Source organism: Ascaphus truei, chromosome 4 (assembly GCF_040206685.1).
Source record: "Ascaphus truei isolate aAscTru1 chromosome 4, aAscTru1.hap1, whole genome shotgun sequence".
NCBI classification, from domain to species: Eukaryota; Metazoa; Chordata; class Amphibia; order Anura; family Ascaphidae; genus Ascaphus; species Ascaphus truei.
In genome coordinates, this window is record NC_134486.1 from 218,009,119 (window position 1) to 218,021,282 (window position 12,164).

The following is a 12,164-nucleotide window of genomic DNA, read 5'->3' on the forward strand; positions in this document are numbered from 1 at the left end:
GGGTTCTTTACAGTAAGGGCAGTTAAAATGTGGAATTCATTACCAATGGAGACTGTGATGGCAGATACAATAGATTTGTTCAAAAAAAGTTGAACGTCTTTTTAGATAGGAAAGGTATACAGGGATATACCAAATAATTATACATGGGAAATATGTTGATCTAGGGATTAATCCGATTGCCAATTCTTGGAGTCAGGAAGGAATTTATTTTTCCCCTTATGAGACATCATTGGATGATATGACTCTGGGGGTTTTTGTTTGCCTTCCTCTGGATCAATAAGTAAGTATAGATAAAGGATAAAGTATCTGTTGTCTAAATTTAGCATAGGTTGAACTTGATGGACGTAAGTCTTTTTTCAACCTCATCTACTATGTAACTATATGTAACTATGTGACGTCAGGCTGCCGTTGCTGGAAAAAGCAAATTGAGATGACTTCCTGCGATCGCGAGCAAGCCGTCATTCCGTCGCTCTTACTATAAGCGCATGCGACGACAGCAATGCATTTGTTTTGACGCGACGTCGCATCGCTGTCGCCGGCACTATAAGCGTGGCCTAAGAGATGGGATGAAAAATTATGGTTGAAATGTAGAGGAGTTGTTGTAATGTTAAAAAAAAACAAACAAAAAAACAAGCACAAGTAGGACAAGTAGAAAAATCAAGTACAAAAAAAATCCCTGATGAAGTGCCAAGCAACAGGTCTCATCTTATAAATATTGAAATTACCATAGTATCTAATATCTCACATTAATATACACCAATCAAAACCACACAAAGGAAACACACACACACAGTTGGTTTTTACTTAGTATGATTGTAAGTTCACAATCTTATTTCGGGTCTGTGCTGTTACTCAAAAGGTCTTATGTTGTGTAATTCTTGTAGGATGGTACAACACACTCCGATATGATTTCTATTCTTCTCAAATACCTATATTTGGCTAGGATAAAGCTTACCTTTTCCCATTTAAATTTAGAGCGGTCTCTTGTTTCCTTCAGATTTACTGTATTAACAGTACACTTGAGGTTTACACTATAATTGAATCTATAAAATGTTGGTCCTGAAAAATGTATCAGGTACTGTACATAATCAATAATGGGGCCTATTCATTAAACTCCAATAAGTGCATTTCTGTTAAAAAAATTCCGGGGTGCCCCAATATTCATTACGCCCGTACTGTATATCCAAACCATGAGAAAATGGCTTTTCTTGGTGCAATTTGGTTGTGGCTGTAGTCAGCTCTGAGGAGGGAAACATGTTAGGTTACTTCAAGAGACCGCAGACACTCCCCAAGTGATTCTCTGTTTGGAGGTTGGTGCCTGTGGAGACACGGAAGAAACTGAGATCTGAGTTTTCCCGTGGTATCATGGCCAGAAGTGATGTCACCCACCGAAACGGAGGACTTGTGCATCCACCGCACTGAGAGGAGCGGTCATCTTTCTGTGAGACCCTTTGTGGTCTATCTGTGCTTTGCCTGTGGGCTAATTGTGAATGTAACCTTTACAGTCTTGAGTATTTTAATTCAATACTGTATCACACTATGCCTTTCTCTCTTGCATTTTGTCTTTTCATATATTTATCATGATCATCATTGCATATCCATTACCAAGCTACTGCTAAGGATTCATTTATCATTTGAATCCTACTCACCTAATGTGAGTAGGTCCTCATTCACTGTTTTGAGCAACATCTGTGTTTAACACATTCATTTCACTGGTATTGTGCTGCACATATCACTGTGCCTTTTTGTGCTCTGTCATTTGTTATATTTCTGTCAGGGGAGATGGAAAACTCCTCACATACAGTAGGCTGCACCAGGCGAATTAGGGATATCCTTTCCCCACATTAATTTATTTTCATGTATCTATATCACTTGATTATTAATTGTCACATATTTTGGAATTTATAGTACTTTCTGCACTCATTTTTTCTGCTATTTACTTTGTATCTTTTTATTCATAACTAGTATTAGTAAATATAGATAGTGTAATTTATATAATAGCCACACTGTGAAAAAATATCATTTTAACCTACATAATGCAGCTGGAGCAGATAGTGAAATATGAGCTCAGAACATACTGTACAGATGTAACAGGACGTACTGTGTCCAGCACAATGCATCATTTCATATAAATGTAGCTGAGCAATGGGACCATAAATTCAGGTATTTGATGTCAATTTTGATTCCCTCAAAATTGCAGGGCCATTAGATGTCTTACGGCATAGCAATGCTTCTTAAAATATAGCACAATGTTCTTAATATTAGCTACTGTACCTGAATTAGTTCCTCTTGTGCTATAAATTGTGTCTTATTTAATTCAGTACCTTATCAAAGGAAATATTAAAAAATAAAAATAAATAAGGATACACATTTGCATGGAATTTATGGAGGACACTCATCACACAAACAAATCCTAATAATGCTTTTAGAAAATCAATAACAATTGACAGAATGCTAGTTTTGGAAGGTACTAAAGAAAAAAAATTATTATATATTTAATAACTTAATTTTTTTTAGTATTAAAGATGTCATAAGAATAGAGTATTCGGGATTTTATTATAGTATTTCTTCTTACCTCTCTAATGGTCAATCTTCCCCATTCCTACGGTTTTCTTTTTAATTTCTATGTAATAGATGTAACAGGGTATGTATTTTCTGCCTGTCTTTCCCCTCCCTGTTATCCTTGTTATGTAAGTAATGTTAGCTGCAGGCAGTAACAGGTTAAATCTGTGCGCTTTTGACCCCCCCTCATGCTCCTCCAATGAGTGATAGAAGTAAGGTGGTGACTCATGGCCTGTGTAAGCCTATCTGGTAGAGGTATAGACCATGAGCCCGCCCCTTCTTGTTCCTCGGAAGGAGTGGCCAATTTAGTTTAGTCCTGCTCCTGCTCTGGAAGAGAGAGGAAGCAGAGAGCTGTCAGTCTCTCCTATGGCAGGATGAGCATGCTCACCCTCAGTCTTTGGACTGAGGGAACATCAGATTCAGCCACAGAGGCCCTGTAAGATCAGGAGCCATCACCATCCAGAGGTCTTGGATCTCTGAGACTCTGCATCACTGTATGGAGATCTGCAGTGGATGCCTGACATGCAATAAAGACCCTTGTTATGACACTCCTGTCTAAGTATCAGTCCTTGGGCAGGAGGGAGAGAATGCAGTAGTGGGGACTGACTTCTGGATACGCTGAACACCAAGAGAACGAACCTAAGCCTGACCAAATCTCCATTACATCGCAGATCCTGCTCAGCTCTCCTGACCCTAACAGGTATTGCACCACACACTAGGTAGCATAGTTTGTGTATCTCCCAGAGGGGGGGGGGGGGGAGAACTGTGCTACATAGAAAACTCCTCCCAAGATCCCTGTTGCCTAGGATTGATCACCATGGTCAAATCAGATGAAGCTTTCATTCCAGCCTGATGTCACTGACCACACTTTGCAAAGACACCCAATAAGCAGTGAGGGGAGACCATCAGGGGATTCTGGGAGAGGAAAACTCAGTCATGCACTCTCACCGATACAGTGGCATGCCTAACAAATAATATTTTTAACATTGAACATTTTTCCTGGAACAAATTTAGTGAAGCAAATCTTTCAGGTGATATGTTTAGCTCAAAAATGATTTGGGTAAGACAGCATCTTTAATGCTAACTGTGCAGTTTTTCATCTTTTAATCTTGCAGTAATTAAAATGATCACTATAATACAGAAGCAAGGAAGTATTACTACTGTACAGTAGTAAAATTACCATTGTTACATCCATTGGAGAGTATAGTCTCAGTAAATTATCAGAAATGAAAAAAGGAATTCAGAAATGAAGAAAAGATAAGATTCCTCATTTATAAAAAAAAATGGATTCTCAATCAAATTCACAGTGCTGATAATTGACATATTAATACTGTATTGGCCTGAATACAGTGCTATTTTTCCCCCTAAAACTTTCCTTCCGAAAACTGTACTTATATTATATGCGCAGCTTAACACCTTTTATTTTTCATATAGAACACCTTCAAAACTTCAGGGTTGTATTATGTGCGAGGCCATAGTATATTCGGGCCAATACGGTATATAGCAAGCATTTTACTCAGAAGTATAAACATAATTTGCTATTTTTTTTTTTTATTAGAAGTGGAGGCTGATGGATATTCAGATTTACTCTGATGAAAAGAGAAAAGGATTTACCTGGGTTTGTGAAGGTCTGAAAGTTGAGTCAAAGCCATTTTGCAGAGAGTCAAGAAATGGCTGAATCTTATAAAGGCCATGAGTTGTCTGACTGGAGCGGAAGGCAACGATGTGGAAGTACTTCAGAATTTTCTCAAATCTTGATTGCGTCATGATGAGTGCAATGCTCTTGTTGCTGTAAAACCCACCACTCCATATGCTGAGGACAGATTCACAGTGTTGAGTGCTAGTGGATATCATGTAGCCCAAGAAGGATTTCATTTCTGCAACAGTGACATCCATCCAGGCATCGTCGCTCCCAAACCTTTCCTGGTATTTCTTGGCATACATGTTGGTTTGAGTCACCATGTTCTTTATTGCATTGTCAGGAACAAAGAGTTGGAAAAAGTCCATTGCACTAGAATTGGGTGGCATTTTATGAGTGGGTCCTACAAATAATTAAAAAAAACACCTAATTAATTTCAAAATGGATACCCAAATCTTCCTGTTTCAATAGAAAAGAAATGACACACAGAAAAATATAGAAGGCAACTTGTTAAGGGCCATATTTACTAAACAGTAAGGCACCTTAAAGCCTACTGTATGTACCTGTGCCTTACGGCATGGCCAACATTATGGGGGGAGCACCTGGCCAACTGTTCCCTTGCCCAGCGGCTGGGGAAAAAAAACATTTTTAGGCCTTTATCCACAGAGCTCTGTTAACTCAGGGCTCATAACGGCCGTTATCAAAATCATTAAGTGATATTATTTTCCCTTAGGTTAACGCAAATCCACAAAGCTAATTATATGCAAAAACAACAGACATAAGTGATCTAATTAGCATAAAAACACAAAACATTCATGAAAATGCTGACCCTTACTTACTTGGTGTTACCACATGTTCATTATTACATTGTTGATGTTAATTGTTAGAGTTTCTCAATTTTTTGACTGTGTTGATCAGAACTCAATCTTTTCATTTTAAAAATTGGAAGTTTTATTTGCAGTATTGTATCCACTCCCCACTTCTTGCAAAATAAATTTTACTCTGTATGATTGACAAACAAAGTTCTACATTTCTAGAGTGCTCCTATTATTCAAATCTATGTACAGAGGTAGCAAGACAGTCCCTGACCACCGTGGGGTGCGAGATTACAGCCGCATCAGCAGTTTGCTGTCCCCAGCTTGGCTACGTTCAGGCAGCAGAATTATTTGTGGGGTTATTTATATAATGGCAATTCAGTACGTGTGTCCAGAATGTGGTGCACTGAATGTAAGCTGCAAGGGAGCCACGAATTGCAAATAAATACCGGGGATTTACACTTGGTTTTGTGCAGCACCGAAAACAGTAAGTCTTGCTACATCTGTATTTAATGAAAAAACGGTGAAAGGTCCCCCCAAAATGTATTCTGAGCGTTTTTAATTTAAAAGTAATAATGTTATCGTCAAAGCAAAAAATATCTACTTTAATAGAAAAAGGGGGTTTTCAAAAAGTAAACCAATGAAACCTGTGCATCACGTAAAGACTGTATCCCAATGCTGCGGATGAACAAGCAAAAGTCTGCGGCACTGGGGACAGTGTCTGCCATGGTTGCGTTGCAGGGGGGGAAAGGGAGTCAATCCTTCTGAATATGACTCCCCCCAGCGTTAATCCTTCGGTGCCATGACCATCGCGGTCGCGGCACTGAAGATGTTAAGTCTTGCTACCTTATGTCTGTACATTTATATTTACTGTTCTCTAAATCTACAGAAGTCCATACGGTAATTTAGTAGGTGTAGTACTGTATGTAGAATATTCTCTACAAGTCTATCTAGAATTTCACAAATATGAGCAAAACAGAATTTGGTGTAAAGAAATAAAATAACTTTTTATTTATTCCTTTTTTTTTTTTCAAAACGAAAGTTTTTTGGAGGAAAAAAATATATATATTATTTAATATACCACATTCTGTTTTGTACTTACCTGTGTATTTTTTTTTCTTTTTAAGAAAAGACAAACATATGACTAAGCTTTGGCATTTCATACCATGCCTGCTTAAAAAACATTTCAATCTGGGTTTTTTCCCCACCTCTCACACATCTTGTGTTTTCCTACCTACCATCTGTGTTCCACTTCGATGTGATAGCATCACGATGGATAATGTTAAAGTGCTAGGAGATAGATTCACTACGCTACAGTACGCTTATTTAACCTAACATATTCCAAGTTAACACCCGTTAACCATAACACAGTATTTACTAAAGCAAATAAAGTGATTGTAACAGGGACTTCTCCCTGTCTAAGAAAAACTGCCTCTGTATCCAGCAGGGAGCTGGTTAATTGCACCCAGGCAGTTAACCAGACTCCAGCTGGTTAATTAGAACTCTAAAAAGCCTCATGTGAGAAACAGTGAGAGAGATTTTCCTCAGCACACAACAGTGCTGACATGAGGAGAGGGTCTTGAATACACAGGAGGACTGTGTATTGACAGCAAGACCCAAGGGGACCAGACCATTTTTTCTGGATGCAGAGGACCCAGGAACCTGCCAGAGGCTGGACACTCAAACACACCAAGACACCTGGACACCACTGACCTGACGGGCAACCTGCTTTAAGGTACCGCTGAGACTTTGGGGTGGTAGGCTGGAAAGGGGCTTATCCTCCCAGTCTTGTAAGAGAGGGACTGGGGGAAGTAAGTTAGCCCTTACAAAAGGATAGGTGTTTGTTTTATGTATTTGTGTACGTCATGCTTTATATTATCTCTGTAAGAGATGTGTGAAGGAGGTATGCAAATGGAGACGGTTTAGGGTGAAATTAACATATGGCTTTATTGCGCCTATCCCTTTATCCCTTTAAACAGCATAGAAATAAAAATACAAACAAACACAAATTAGTTTGTGCCCAATGATTAAAACAGAGTAGACCGCAAACTTGGACAGTGCTGCGCTTCTCCGAAAATCCCATGATATGGTGTCCGCTATCACGGTTTCCTGAGAAAGTAAATAATCTTGCAAAAAGCGTTGAAAGATTGTGACATCCTGTTGTGGAGCTCCAGCAAGCCACCGTAGGACGTGACGCTGTACGCGAAGTTCTGACCAGCTGATGCCTTAGCCTACAAGCCGAGTGCGGAAGTGGGGATTCCGTGCCAGCTAGGATTTTCAGAGAAGCGCCACGCCGTCCAAGTTTGCTGTCTACTCTGTTTTAACCATCACAAACTATTATGTAAGTGCGGATTTGCTTTTATTTTCTTATTATATAAACATACTTTTTACACACCTCTCTCTCTCTCTCTCTCTAAATCACCTACCGGGGTGAGGATCACACTACACCATGTCTGGAGAGGCTTGTCCCTCTATCATCGCCCAAAAGGGCCATATTTCCACCGATTTTCTCTGTGAGATCCAGGGGGGACTGAGGCAGACGGATTCATATCCGCAAAAGAAACCTTTCAGTGTCAGTTGTCCTCACTGGACCATGTGAGTTGTCTCATTGGCCACTTTTAAAGACACTATAAATTCTACATACAGTCCTGCACTTCGTGTTTTTTTTATTTTCTGCATATGATTCTGTGCTCCCTAAAAAACAACACAACACATCTGAAATACCTGAGAAATATGCTACTTTAAATATGTTAAATCAATTCAAATTATTTAAATTGACATACCCAGGTATCTCAGGTGTGTTCAAAGGTATTTCACCATGTGGAGTATACTGTAGGTTCATCTGTTTAGAGGTTTATAAGTCCTTCTCTCTCGTCCCTCTCTCTGTAACTTGAAGATAACACCGTGTTACAGTATCTTCATATAACATGATGTTAACCCTATAATGTGCTTAATACATTTGTATTTCTTAACATCTTTTAAGTATTTCTCAGAGCTCAACTTACCCTGTCTGAATTATTTGGAAAACCCTGCCTCTGTTATTTTACTCTATTAAACTGGACATAATGGTTGATATGGCTGCATGCTGTATCATTAGGGTGTGCATAGTTGTTTTTTCAATTATATATATTCATGCTGTATCATTGCCAGGGAGCCCACCAATAATAACGTTGATACAGCAAACAGGCACAATAACCAGCAATCTTCCAGAAGTAGGGGTTCTTGCTACATTTATAAATGCAAATTAAAATGTATGCAAACTGCATAACTTTTGCTCTTGGTTTCCTAATAAATGATGAATGATGTCTAAACCTACTGTAGACTTTTCTTTCTGGAAGCCACAGATCTTCATTTAAAACTAGAGGAACATACTGTAAGCATAATTTTGCCATCTTTTGTATATACAATTGACTCCAAGCCAACAGATGCCTACAAAAGGAGAAAAACAAAATGTTCACAGTCATTTCATTTTTAAAATCGTCCAAATATTAATATGTTATGCATTGTTTTGTTAACCAAAAAAAGTCAAATAAGTACTGTATAAACTTTTTCAATACTAAAGAATAAAGCATTATTGTGCAAAATGATAAAACCATGTTGAGTGCCTCTTTAGCACTCAAGTAGTGAATTAGGGTGAGCCATTGGAATCTGAATGAGGTTCATCTAATGAGGCTAATTCTAAATACAAATACCCATATTACATACACTGTGAAGCTGTCTTTACTTCACTTTGAAAGATTTAAGCCTCATTCAAATGAATGGAATTCAATTTACCATGTGGAAGGGGAAGACTTGAGGCTCTCTAAATCAAGAAACTGGTCTGCGCTGATGCAGCTTCGTCAAAAAATGTAGGTTTTCTTTCTGTCGGAAACGTGACCTATTTATTAGGCGTATTTCTACTGTTTTCGAATTTGGCGCATGCAGCTCTAATAAACAAGACTTACGCCAACTTCAAGGTGATGGAGAAAACCAACGCAGAAAACTATAAATAAAAGTTGTGCAAGCCGCACATTTCTTAATACATAGACCTGCGTCAATATGCAAATGTAACCTTGCTCTAATGCTTCCAACTTGCTGCTTCAATCTCTCATCTCATCGTAGACAAATGCAGAGTTCCCAAAAATGTCACAACCAATGTTAAGAAAAGGAGACTGGACGGAAGTCCACTGGTCTTGTGTGAAGACAATAGTAAATGTATCTATGAAATCATATTAGAAGAAAACAGTGCTCGACAAATGCACTCGCCCACTCGTCTGGGGCGAGTGCATTTTAGCCTAAGGTGAGGCAGCGGTACTCTGATCTCCCTCTGCTGCAGTCGGAGCTTTAGTTCACTTTCTATTTGTTTCAATGGTCGGATTTCCCGAAGTGGAAACACTGACTACATCCGGATCACAGCTCTATATCCTACTGTACATGTTTACACTAAGAGGATCATGGGAGTTGATGTTTTTATAAACTTCGGTACAGGTGTCACATACTGTGTAGATTAAAAACAAGACAGTAATATTTCCCAAGAAACTGTGCTAGGGAAAGATTTATTTAGATTATTCTGCATGTAGATGTGTATACTCCTCTTGGCCCTTAATATTTAAGTAATAATCCCTGAAGAACAGGGCATTACTGGCCAATAATGCCCTGGCTGGAAAAGTTGAAGGCCCCAGGCGCAGTCGAATGACTTTAACCCAGCCAGGGCATTATTGGCCAGTAATGCCCTGTTCCTATGTGATTATTACTATTATAGGCTAAATGTAGGTTTTTTCCCCATAAAATAATAGACACTTTTGTATACAGTAGATATATAAGTCGGAACTACACTGATGCACCTGTGTAGGAAAAAGAAGTAAAGTAGAAAATGAGAGGGGAGAGAGGTGAGGGGAGAGATATAGGGGAGGGGGAGGGAGAAGAGAGAGGTGAGGGACGAGAAGAGAGAGAGGTGTGAGGGGGTGAAGAGAGAGGTGAGGGAAGAAAAGGGGTGAGGAGGAGAAGTGGGGGAGTGGAGGGGAGATGGGGAAAAGAAGTGGGGGGACAGTGATATTAACTACAACTAAATAAAAAGCAAATACAAATTACCTTAGCACAAGCTATAGAAGTGATGAGAAATATTACTTTGTTGCAAGTAACAAAGTTACCAGTTGGGACAGGGCAGCTTCTGACAGCACTAGCAGCTGAGGGTGAGACTGCATATGCTGCCGAGCTGAGTGAGGAGAGGAGCGGAGGCAGAGCTTGGACCAGGAGAGGTACTTACAGTTAACAGTTTTAAAATTGGCAGTTTTTTTTATTTCAAATTCTCAGCGCTCCCACCTGCATCTCTGAAAGGTGAGTTGGCAAGTTGCCAAAAATTCCGGGCATTACTGAATGAATAATGCCCAGAATTCTAACCAATCAGAGAGCAGGGATTTCAGTAATGCCCAGAATTTTACTGCTTTAGCCTATAATTTTCAGTAAAGCTGCTTCAGTCCGTCCCTTTTGGCCAATGTTGGTATGAAGGAGGTAACCTGGATATGACATAACCCCTGAGGCTGTAATACAGCTGAAGAACTGCACATTTATACATATACCTGTTCTCCCAGTGTCTCTCTCACAGAGGGCTGGGGCAGCACAGGCAGGGCTGCTGGTTTTGTCTTTGAAATGCAGATTGTCCTGATTTTATCATTTAATTTATTTTCCAAGTTAATAACAAGCTCCCCCGCCCCCCAGCTCCCCACACAGAGCCTCCCAACACAGAGCCCCCCCCCCGAGGTCTGACAGTGAGCTGAGCTGCAAAGTGCTTCATCAGAACCCTGACCCTGCATTCTGCCTGCCCCAAATACCACTCACACCATGTTTGTGGGTCCTAAAAAAGGGTAAATACATGGGAAAAGTGCAATAACGTATCGTGAAGAAAAAGAAATGATGATTGTTTTTTTAACGCTTTTTAATTATTAAATATGTAATTAACTATTAAAAAGCTTCTTCTTCGAATGTTGTTATTAGTTCTTCTTATAAGGAATTGATACCATTTAACAAAAAAAATAAAAAATGGAGGATGGGGCGAGGGACAGGGCAGGGCAGGGGGCGAGTGCCTTTTTATATCTGGTGAGTAGCATTTTTTATAATTTGTCAAGCCCTGGAAGAAAATCACCCACGGTGGATGAGGAGGGGAACAACAACTACGATACTGGATGGGACTGGAGGAAACTATACACTGATCCCATGAATATCGTTGTCTGTGTATTGTACCAAGTGCTGTTTGCTGTACGTGTTTTGCACTGGTTCATTTTCAGTGGATCTGCAAGCATTTTCTTTCATCCGGGAGAACAGCTACAGCACTGAGACAGCAAGAAAAGAGACCATTCCACGTGGGGGCTCACACGTGGCCGTGGGGGCTCACACGTGGCCGTGTGAGTACTATATTATCGTATATACTTTCCCCATTCCCTTTAACTTTGTTATCCTTTCATTTTCATAGGATTATCCATTGTTTTCATTCCCCTATTTTGGGTGGTGTGAAAATAGAGATACCCTCCTCAAGAGTCCACTCACACTTGCCCGTGTGAGTGCATGCAGCATTTTCTTTCTGCATTTTCATATATCCCTGTTATCACCTTGTTATGAATTGTGGCCCCTAAGAAATTGAATTACACCATCCCTGATACCTTTTTGTGTTATTAATTCCTTTTGAGGGACACTTCACTTGAGAAAGGCAGCCAGTCATCAGAAGAATCCATCATCAAGACTCAAGAAGAAGAAAATAAATTCGGTTTAAAGAAAACACAGAAAGAAGACAAAGAAAATAAACCTTGATGAGATAACACATACACAAGGCCGTGTAAGTATTTCTGATATTATACAGTCCACCACCAGCCCATTCACTAACTTGGGGACTTATATCCTAGAGTTGTGTAATCTGTGCTCCCCCTTTTCTTCTTTGTTTCTATATTTCCTAAGGATCCTGGATAGATCCTTCATGGGGTTACAGTCAAAGACTGAGAACGAAAAACAGATGAGAACCTTTTAGGACTCATAAGGTTGTGTTGTTTTATTAAGAATAAGCAAGTTTTTCTTATTTACCAAACTGTGGGGTAGCGCCCGGGTTTTTTCCTTTACTAATGTTGGTTAGTGAACTTCAAAATGAATTAGAGAGTACCTGCAGGTACTGCACAGTAAGT

General features: G+C 39.5%; 1 protein-coding gene across 1 annotated transcript in view; it reads right to left on the minus strand.

Annotated features, from left to right (window-relative positions):
* The window catches only part of PGBD5 (piggyBac transposable element derived 5), a 167,388-nt gene that overhangs the window by 74,082 nt on the left and 81,142 nt on the right, over positions 1-12,164 (minus strand). Inside the window, exon 2 of the mRNA XM_075596876.1 lies at positions 4,177-4,604. Within this exon, the coding sequence (XP_075452991.1) occupies positions 4,177-4,604 (428 nt within the window). The remainder of the gene's footprint in view (positions 1-4,176; positions 4,605-12,164) is intronic.